The sequence below is a fragment of the Barbus barbus genome (genome assembly GCF_936440315.1).
Source record: "Barbus barbus genome assembly, chromosome: 32".
In the NCBI taxonomy this organism is placed as follows: domain Eukaryota; kingdom Metazoa; phylum Chordata; class Actinopteri; order Cypriniformes; family Cyprinidae; genus Barbus; species Barbus barbus.
Genome location: NC_136760.1, coordinates 16658357 through 16669638, shown reverse-complemented (window position 1 = coordinate 16669638; position 11282 = coordinate 16658357). Strand labels below are relative to the sequence as shown.

At 37.2% G+C, this 11282-nt stretch overlaps 1 protein-coding gene across 1 annotated transcript; it reads right to left on the bottom strand.

The window, feature by feature from the left end:
- Positions 1 to 2394: 2394 nt before the first annotated feature.
- LOC306852196 (lutropin-choriogonadotropic hormone receptor-like) lies at positions 2395 to 10894 on the bottom strand (the record flags this gene model as incomplete). The annotated part of the gene is made up of 10 exons (XM_079388879.1): positions 2395 to 3478; positions 4660 to 4845; positions 5045 to 5119; positions 5215 to 5283; positions 5802 to 5882; positions 6043 to 6117; positions 6430 to 6501; positions 6659 to 6733; positions 7911 to 7982; positions 10716 to 10894. 10 exons carry the CDS (start codon positions 10892 to 10894, stop codon positions 2395 to 2397), a joined length of 1968 nt encoding a protein of 655 aa, XP_079245005.1.
- Positions 10895 to 11282: the final 388 nt, after the last annotated feature.

The window sequence follows — 11282 nt, the reverse complement described above, 5'->3', positions numbered from 1 at the left end:
GCATATAGATCGAGTTCCATCCCGTTGTAATCTAAAAAAAAAAATGAAAACGGCTTTTATTGCTTTTTTTTTTTTAAATCCAGTTTGTGTTAATTCAATCAAACACTGAGTCAAGAATGAGGTGTTAATCACATCTGATAGTCTCTCAGGATCATTTCTCACACTGTAACAGGAAGGTCATGTCAAGCGCATTGCATTGTGGGATGTTCCTTCACAAACTTTGTTCATTTTGGGTAATCTATGCATGCATACAGAATATTTGCATCCCGTACACAGTATAACTACCATATTCTGTAGCAATAATAAGAGTAACATGCAAGTATGCAGTGTTTTTTATGACTTGTTTTATGCTTTGGGGGGGTTACAGCGCCATCCAGTGGTCAGGTGCAGCCATAGACTGATATTCACAGAAAACCGGAATTGTGTTCTTATTGTATACAGATATAATTCATAGTGCTGAATTAATATAATCATCTTAGTTCTCACTGTGGGTGTAGGAATTAAAATATAGTGAGCCAGAGACATGGGGTTTTAAAAGTAATGATTATCTCCTAAAATATATATTTTAAATAATTTTAAAGTTTTAATGGTTGCAGTAACTACTCTCTGCCTTCTCAGTGTGTGGCTTTCTTGCTGTCCACTGTTCCCTTGACTTATGCATTGAACCCCTGGCCTTGATACATGAGCCATATCTTCGTAGCAGATTCCTCTTTTTTTTTTTTTTTTTTTTTTTTTGTGAACTTCCTCAGCCCATTTGAGGTTTGAGTTCAGGGTGGCGTATTGCACAGCTGCTGTAACTGCCACACACTCCCATCGCTCCACTCCAACACCGAGGCAAACATTACTGCCAAATAAAAGTTGCAGAACTCAGAGCTTAAACATTATTGCAGGTGCAAAGATAAGAACAGAGTCAACACTTGGACAGAGAGAAACTCACTCCTAACTTTAAAATGTGCCTCAGCTCATGTAAAGCAGAAGCAGACTCTGTTGTGTGAATGCCCAGTGAAGGATCCAATGGTTGTACCATGATAAATCCATTCAACTTCAAATTCTCATACTCTCTCAGACATCTTCTCTCATACTGCGGTTGGTCTGCGAGGTTATAGTGACCTTGAACAAATCATTTCAGTGCTAAAGGACTGAAATATTTGTGATAAGAGTGGGCAATGACAAGGGCTATAAATGTCTTTTCAGTTTCAGCACACATGAGAACTGAAATAATACAGAAAACAAAACCTGTTAAGGCTAATTTTCATCAACCTTTAGCCCCTTGAGGTGAGAGAAGGAGTCTCTCCCGATACACATGACTACAAAGCACTCGCAGAGATGTGGTTTCATCAACATAACCCCATGGTTTATTCATCCAGATCTCCGGTTTACTTTCCAAACAAAATCATGAAATAAAACTTCCAGAAACGTAACACGGTACCATTACAGGTGATCGCATGTGATCGAAGAAACTGTTGTCCTCCTTCCTCTCACTCTAATCTGTCTAAACAATGCTGCCTGCCTATTATGCTCTGCCCTTTCGCGCCACAGTGCTGCGTAAAGGAGGAGGAGCCACGTAGATCCACGTGATAGGATAGTCTAAAAATTTGACAATATTTCTTCATACACTTAAATCATATTTGAAACAAAAATTAATAAAAGAATAAATAAGTCAAACTTAATTGAAAATACAAATACGGCTCCTACAAAACCATCTAAATGGGTCTGGAGGTTTTTATATAGTGTAATTATTTTTTTACTTATATTATTATTATTGGTTATGTAAAATGAAAAAATACACAAAACACACACTTAATGGTTTACAATGTCTTTATTATTATTATTATTTTTTTTTTACGTGTTGACCTTTGCCACTAGAATCCGCAAGCCTTAAAGGGCCTCAAAGCATCCTCTTTTCTGCAATGAAAAACAAGTTTTGAAAAACATGATTCCGGATATTTTGGATGCATAATCCCTTTAAATTTTGACAAGCTTTTCACTACAAAAGTATCAATTACATAATTTGACAATATGTAATGCTGAATGCTTGTTGAAAGATGTAGAGATCTCTGTTATTCATGCTAAAGATATCTCCTAATCTCAATTTTTGTGCACTAATCCATGCAGGATTAAGGTCACTGTAAGGTCAATCAAGCAGCATCTTGTGAATGGAGTATGTACTTTTAAAGACAATCATTTGACCCGAGCGGTCTAGCACTGTAAGTACACAAAATCAGTATGAGATGCCTTCACCCTATTTCATGCCATAGAAATCTTCCAGAATTTGATATCCAGATTCCACGTCTTTCCTTGTTTATCCTCATTTCAGCTTCCAAGCAGCATATTCTGGTGGACTGAGTTAGCGATCAGGTGCACTTGGGCGACGTGTACCAAGGAATACAGTGTTCAATCACTAGTCTTTGGGGAAGGCACCATGGCTCCGTTTTGCCCCGAAGAGATCTCTGTGCGGTAAATGTGCGCACGCATTTTAAAGCAGCCGAATCGACTCGTCAGAATGAAGAAATCCCTCTTGAAGGTTTGGGTGAAGAAGGCGTAGAGAAATGGGTTTGAGCAGGAATTTATGGGGTAAAAAAGCACCAGCAAGACTTTGGCATGAGAGACGGTGATTAGCGGTAGCTTTAAGGATGCAGAGATGGCGAAAAACGAGATGGGAGCCATGCACAGGAAGTCGGTGAAGATGAGCACAGCCATGCGCTTTGCTATACGCATGTCTGCATTGGCAGGAACGAATGTGGGATTGTGTACGGTCAGGTAGATGCTTATATAACAGACACATACGATTAGAAAAGCTGCTACGTTGAGTAGGAGCAACAGCACCACGTAGCCTTGTGAAATCATCGTTTCTACATCCATTGGCAGGCAGATGCTGGTCTTACTGTATCTGCTCACTCCCAAAATGGGCATCAGAGCAGTCAGCAGGGCGAAAAGCCACCCAGCCGCCATTATTGTGCAGGCATGGCGCAGGCGCAGCTGGCGTTCCTGCTGCATAGCATAAGTGATGGTGTGCCAGCGCTCCAGGGTAATGACAGTCAGAGTGTAAACAGACAGCTCGCTGGAGAAAACTGTGAAGAAGCCTGCTGCATGGCACCCAGCTCCCGTCTGCCAGTCTATACCATAGTTGTAGTAGCAGGACTGTGTCTGAATGTCCTTGGCAGCGATGATCAACAGGTAAATGCCCATGCAAAAGTCCGCAAAAGCCAGGTGGCACATTAGAAACCTGGGAACAGTCAGTTTGTAGCGGCTCGTAAGGAGCACCAGGAGGACAGCACAGTTGCCCACGATGGCCAATATGCTGATGAACCAGATCAGAACACGCAGGAATGTAAAACCCATGATGTCCTCGCAGGGGTTGAATGCATCTGGTCTGGGGTAGCAGGTCACTTCTATTACATCCTTACAGTGGTCTTCAAAAAAGTATGGTTCGAAGAGGTGGGCACCAGAATCGTTACACATTTGATTCTTCACAAACCTGTGTGAACAGGTACAGTTGAGCTTCAGTATTAAAGTAAGAAAATGAAAAATTACATCACCATTTACTTATCCTCATGTTGTTTCAAACATCTATCTCTTTTTTTTTTTTTCTCTCTTTTTTAAGGAACTGAAAAGGACACGTTTAGCAGAATGTTCACGCTGCTCTTTTCCAGACAATGAAAGTGAATGGTGACCGGCTCTTAAAATTACAATAAAAGGCATCATAAAATTAGTTGATATGACTTGTGCATGATATTCCCAAGTCTTCTGAAGCTACAGTGACATGCAAAAGTTTGGGAACCCCTTGCACAATCTGTGAAAATGTGAATAAATTTAACAAAATAAGAGAGATCATACAAAATGCATGTTATTTTTTATTTAGTACTGTACTGAGTAAGATATTTTACATAAAAGATGTTTACATATAGTCCACAAGACAAAAAAATACTTGAAATGATTAAAATAACCCCCTTAAAAACCCTTGGTTCTTAATACTGTGTGTGGTTACCTGGATGATCTACGACTGTTTTTTTGTTTTGTGATGGTTGTTCACGAGTCCCTTGTTTGTTCTGAACAGTTAAACTGAGCACTGTTCTTCAGAAAAATCCAGCAGATTCTTCAGTTTTCCAGCATCCTTTGCATATCTGAACCCTTTCCAGCAGTGACTGTGTGATTTTGAGATCCATCTTTTCACATTGAGGACAATTGAGGGATTCAAACACAACTATTAAAAAAGGTTCAAACATTCACTGATGCTCCAGTAGGAAACACGATGCATTAAGAGCCGGGGGATGTCAACTTTTGAACAGGATGAAAATGTCCAAATTTTTCTTACTTTGTTGAATATTATTTTTTCTCTCTCTCTCATTCAGTACTGCCCTTCGGAAGCAACAGAAGATACTTGCATGTTTCCCGGAAGACAAATTAATTTACCTTGATCTTCAAATTCAAAAAGTTTTCACCCCCCGGCTTCTAATGCATTGTGTTTCCTTCTGGAGCATCACTGAATGTTTGAATATCTAATTACGGTACATTGTATGGAAAGAGCAGCATAAACATTCTTCCAAATATCTCCTTTTGTAAAAAAAAAAAAAAACCTGCACAGGTTCGGAATAATATAAGGATGAGTAAATTATACATTATGAACTATTTTTTTTTTAAATGCAGGGTGTAACTGACTTGTGCTTCTTGAAGTTTTTGAAGGCACAGCAGTGGCTGGGGTAGGTCAGGTTGGCCTGCTTGAGCTCAGTAAACAGCTCCAGACTGGGAAGCTTTCTTAGAGAGTAGACAGAGGTGGCCGTCAGAAGCTTAAGAGTCCTCAGGATGCTTTCTGGCAGGGTGTGGATAGAAGTACGTGAGATGTCCCTGTAATGATAGCAGCCATTTCAGTGTCCAGCGCAGGACTGGGTGTACTTAGCTTGTTGTTGAACTAAACTAGGTAACAGGTTAGTGTGAGTGAAACAGGCATTGCTGTAAGAGTTTGTCCTGAGGACATAGAGTGGGTGTGTGGTGCTCCAGCTGGTGAGTTGTATAGTTGTTGAAAGTCAGAGTTGTTCATGCTTACAGAACGATGGGGCCTTCAGCTCCTTTAAAGGCGTACGGATCGATATGACTCAGCTCCTGGTTTCCCATGAGAAAGCTGTGAGAAAGAGAGAACAGGGGATTAGATGAAAGATTAGAGGTATTATGTGAGATGCTAATTTATGAATATATAAACGATGTAACTGAACTCACAGTTTTTCAATTTTGGTACCATTGAATGCATAGCTGTCTATCTCACGGATCCCATTCTTTGTTAATCTCCTGCAATAGTACATTAAGTTAGTCCACTTTTCCAAATTTTGGGGTTGGTAAGATTTAACTTTTCTGTTTTGCACTGTAACTAATTCCTGTGATGACAAAGCTGAATTTTTAGCATCATTACTCCAGTCTTCAGTGTTGCATGATCCGTCAGAAATCATTCTAATATGCTGATTTGGTGCTCAAGAAACATTTCTCATTACCATCAATGTTGAAGTCAGTACTCAATTTTCCATGACACTTTTTTTTTAAATTCTTTGAATGAATAGAGAGTTCAAAAAGACAACATTTATCTTAAATATATGTCAAAATTTTAATATTCAATGCATGTAATTTTGCTGCAGTATTATTTAAAAATAGTTTGAACAGCTTTTTTTTTTTTTAAACATACTCCAAGACTACCTTTATTCAATTTAAGTGAGTACATTCATTTTCAACAATTCAACAACCCATCATATTATTCATTCCTCATATAAAGAATAACTCTTTGGGAATTATCAATCACACATTTGCACACTTACAGCTCAGTTATGGTGGCACTGGTCAATCCGAGGAAAGCATTACAAGGAATCTTACTTATGCGCATGCTATCTTGTAGATCACTGTAATGTAGATATCATATAGCATAGATTTAACATAGATCAGCTGTACTATATTGATAAATTCTTTGTAAATATTTACCAAATGTATGTTTTTTTAATAGAAATCCACCCAAACCAAGTAAAAATACACTGTAAAAAATGCATGTGAGTACAGACTTACAATAGAAATTCAAAAGCAGCAGAGTTGATCTTGGAGAAATCAGGCAGGAATTTAATACCAGTGTTTGATATAGTCCTAAACGAACACACGCACACGCGCACACACACACACACATACAGACAGGCTTAATGAATGGAATATATGTAAGAGAGGCATTTGTATTTTGTCTTTGTATCTACAGCCTTTGTTTCGAAACATTTGATATGGATATTGACTCATGTTTAGGTCATTCTGCTTTTATTGAGGTCTTTCAGAACTTAATAACTCAATGATAGACTGAAACCCTTGTGGGAATATACTCCCTTTAAATTGCAGAACCACAGCATGAGACCAAAATAATTCAGAATTTACTATAGACAAGAGTAATGAAGACAGAAGAGAACTCACAGATACTGTAGCTTTGGAAGTCTCCAGAAGGCATGTTCTTGGATCTCAAGATTTTTTGATTTTGTAATAGTACTGTCAGATAGATGGATAGGTAGAAAAAAGTTGTTTTGTCTTTCATATTATTTGCTACAATTTGTGATTCAAATTTTAACGTACTATTTTTAACCACAACAATGTTTTGACAAGAATGTAATTGGTTGCAGTTTCCACATGTAGTGCAGCAACATACATTTCCTTTAGCTCTGTCAGATTGCAGAAGGCGTAGTCTTCAATTCGCACAAGAGCATCATTCTCAGACACCACTCTGAGGAGGAGAATAGTTATATGAATGTCTAAAGCTTTTAAAACTGATTGTAATACATCATAATGATTACAAAATCTTAAGTAACACGATGCACAATGAGCACTATTTGCTTTACGATTTCTCACAAAAAATAACAAAAAATAAATTTGCTGAAAATGTAATCACTTTCAGGCCATCCAAGGTATAGATCAGTTTGTTTCTTTAATGGAACAGATTTTGAAAAAAAATTGTGTAATATCACTTGCTGACCAATGCAATTCACAGTGAATGGGTACCATCAGAATAAGAGTTCAAAAAGCTGATAAAAACTTCACAGTAATTCACAAGTACACACAACACCAGTCCATCAATTAACATTTTGTGAAGCAAAAAGCTGTGTGCAAAAAAATCCATCGTTGTTTAGAACTTGAAATCATCACTTCTGGCTAAAATATCTATCCATATCAACCGTCCATTGCTTTCTCCAGTGAAAAATATGTTTTATCTGAATCAGGAGAGAAATATGCACAGATCAAGCACCATTTACATCCAAAAACAGTCCAGCATTATGGATTTGATTCTTACAAACATGCAGCTTTTCACTTTGCAAGATATTAACTGATAGACTGGAGTCGTGTAGATTACTTATGTATTATTGTGATCTTTTTATCAGCTGTTTGAAGTCTGTGACGGCACCCATTCAGTGCAGAGGGTTAATTGGCGAGCAAGTGACGTAATGCAATTTTTTTTTTGGGTGAATAATTCCTTTAAGAGCACTAGGGGAAATCAAATCACTATATAAATACTGACTTAATAAATAAAACAAAATAATTCTGAGATTAAATGAACTTGATTTTATCTCTTTTAATAAGAAAAAAAACCCCACACTTGTCAATTATTCTGTCCTCGGTTTTTGCAGTATTTTAATACGGTGATACATATCTCTAGTGTTTGGGTCACTGTTAAACATCATGTTCCATAAGAAAGTCTAAACATATTCAATCAAGACTAAATATCATGTGTTTATGAGGTTTTGCATTAAGTCAAAACTAAGCCGAAAGCCAAGAAGAGTTGTACGCATTCAGTAGCATTTTCTCTGGGTTTTAAATGTTTGATTGAATGCTTTGGATTCATGCTGAATATGCACTTCCATGTTTTAATAGTAAACAGCTCTGTGTCCTTCACTCTTTGCACTCACATTCTCTTCAGCTCGTGTAGTTCAGACAGGGCTGTTCTGTGAAGCACGCTGATCTGAGTCTGTTTGATCTCCCTGCTCAAAATTAGACAGAAGAGATGTGATTCACCATCCAACAATTCATTACCATCAATGTGTTACAGTTATAAATAGCACAGTCTACTCAGAGGTGAGTGACATTATAAGCAATCCTATATAAAAGTTGACACCTCTGTTTCAGGTATGGCTGTTTTTATTTATTTATTTTTGCATTCACTAGATTACCAATCACTTAATTTTAATCTGCAAACCTGTCAGTGATACCTTTTGACAGCTATTTTCTATGGGCACACAAACATTCTTTACTTAAATATCAAAACAAAGTTACATTTTATGTGTTGGCTAATTGGCATGAATTCATATCATATGTTTCCATACAAATGGAAGTCGTGGCCTAATGGTTAGAGAGTCGGACTCGTAATCCAAAGGTTGCGGGTTCGAGTCTCGGGCCGGCAGGGTTTGTAGGTGGGGGAAGTGAATGTCCAGCGCTCTCTCCACCCTCAATACCACGACTGAGGTGCCCTTGAGCAAGGCACCGAACCCCCAACTGCTCCCCGGGCGCCGCAGCATAAATGGCTGCCCACTGCTCCGGGTGTATGTTCACGGTGTGTGTGTGTGTTCACGGTGTGTGTATGCACGTTGGATGGGTTAAATACAGAGCACAAATTCCGAGTATGGGTCACCATACTTGGCAGTATGTCACTTCACTTCACTTCAAGTCACATTGCATAAATTTGTTCTCTCAAGTATACAAGCTTCATTTTCTCATGAGGTCAGACTGGTTTAAATTTAGAGTATCAGTGTGTGTGTGTGTGTGTGTGTGTGTGTGTGTGTGTGTGTGCATGCTCTAAAACCTCTTTCCAAGTATATTTGTGAACTTACACCAATCTTCCACTTCAGGAATCTAATAGGTTCTCATGAAAGTTAGTATGAGCAGAATGAGTCATAGCAGAAACTAGGTCATTCAAGATGCAAAATATTATGAGAAATGGAAACACAATTACCAGTAGCCTATTTACAGACTGCAAATAATCTATTTATTGTCAAGACTTTTTGTGTAATTCTTATTGCACTCTGTCATTAGTGTCTGTGTGTCCTCCCTGTGGATATTCATTCCTGTAATCCCTCAGAAAGGCAGACAGCACAATTACACAAAGCACTCCGAACCAGAATCCTTGTAAAGGAAATCTGGTACAAGCGATACAGATATTAAATCACTATATCTTTGTTATATAATAATTTGACTGTTTTGATCCTTACTTATTTGCCCTGAATGGCTAATGGAGGAAGTGTTTGAAAGCAAGCAATGTTTTTGTTTTTGTGATTCCGTTTGGTGTCGTTAGTGGTGCAGAATTTAATGTTTCAGAGACATTAGCCTTGATATTTACAGTTATGAAGAGAGAAAACATCTGCAGCATGAACAATTCCTCTCCTGTTCGTTCTTGCAGTGCAGAGAAGAAAGTCTGATATGCTGAGACACACAAGCTGAAAAGCTCTTGATGCTTTTTCCAAAATGGAAAAGTAAAGAAGTCTGTGAAGTAATGAACACAAAGCGTAGACGGTCATAGTGAGGCTCAGAGCATAAAAAGGCCCTGTCAGGTTGAAATGTGTGATCCAGCTGGGCACCTTCAGATAGATTGAGTTGGGCAACCTTATCTAAACTGACTGGCAGTCGGTTCAAAACCAAAATAGACTGCACAATTAACCTGCTTGAGGAGTCAAAGATGATTTTATTTCATCTTCACATTTACCTCTCTTTTTTTTTTTTGGACTGGTTGAAATAACAAATGACTTCATGCAATACAAGAAAAACATTGAACATAAAAAACACACTCCCCCATGTCAGGCCTGAGAATTTGTATGAGGGACGATAGCCTTGAGATTACAAAAAATATTCTGGGTCTCACAAAAGAAACATGAATTCCTTGTCAATCACATTCTCTCCAAATCACAATAACAAGCTCTGGAACAATAACAATGCCACTGAGAATCTCAGGTTTTTAATTAGTCTCAAGTTTTCAGTGTTGTTTATTACTTTCGTTATTATACAGCTTTCATTAAAATTCTTATTTATTTAATCTTTTTGTTTTATTTCAAATGAATGTAAGAAAAGTAGTGCATACATCTCTATAATCAATTATAATTATAATCAAAAAATGCTAAATAAAATAATTGTAAGCAATAAATGAAAATTGTTCATATTTTGTAGTGATATTTTATAGTAATTTTTAATAATAATATTTTTTGAAGAAATATTCATTATACTAATTTATGTACCTACATTTTCTACTTGTATTTTACCACATTCCTATGTCAGTGTTATTTTGGCATTATTTATATACTATTATAAATATTTTGAATTAGCTGTTAATTTTATATTGTATTATTTTTGTATTTGCTCTTGCAATTGTCCTCTTTTAATGTTTGTTTTATTTTAGTTTTAATTTGAGTAATTTTAGAACTTAGTTTTTTTCAGCTAGTTGTAACGGCAACATTTAAAAAAAAATCCAATATTTAATATATTTATTTACATTCATTATTTATAACATAATAATAATATATATATGAATTATTTATTTATAACATTTATCTAATATCTAACATTTATTTAATTTTATTTCAACTCTATTTCAATGAACGAAAATTTTAACTTCAACATCCAAATCAATTAGGCAGCATCAAAATATTTGAAGTGAGGATTCTAATGTGAAATTCATAACTGTGTATTTTAGTGTGCATTTGTGTGTGTGTTTATGTGTTTATACTCACACAAATGTAGTATTTTTCGGTATATATCTTGGAATCTCATGGACCTTGTTGCAGAAGAAATTGCGAGTTGAACCATTAAATGAGCAGAAATGAGATCCAGCAAACATGCCTTCCGTGTGTGGCATGAAGCAGCCGAAACTAAAGTACAGCATCATCAGCAACACCATCCTCTTTATCATCTTCTCTTTCAGGTGGAAGGATTTTGGCTGTGTTTGTGAACTGAGGCCTTTAGTGCAGCTCCAGGGCTCTGCTGATGTCCAGGTGAGTTCTGGGCTGAACCGCTCAGATTGGTCTTCGTTAAAAGTCTGTTTGCTTGGTGTTTTCTGGTTGTAGTGGACTGTTCTAGTGAAGCCGCAGGGAGGTTGATCTCTTTCTAAGAGGCGTTCTGGTCAGAAGCTCTACAGGGAGACCTTGGGAGAGAGGTCCTCTGATAACAAACAAATGTTTTGTTCATTCCTCCCCTCCAAATCCTTATTTCTCTCCTCCTCTCATCCTTTTCTTCAAAAAGTGAATGCGGTCCTCCCCATACTGAGCTCTGAAAGTCCCAGAAAAGCTACATACAAAACA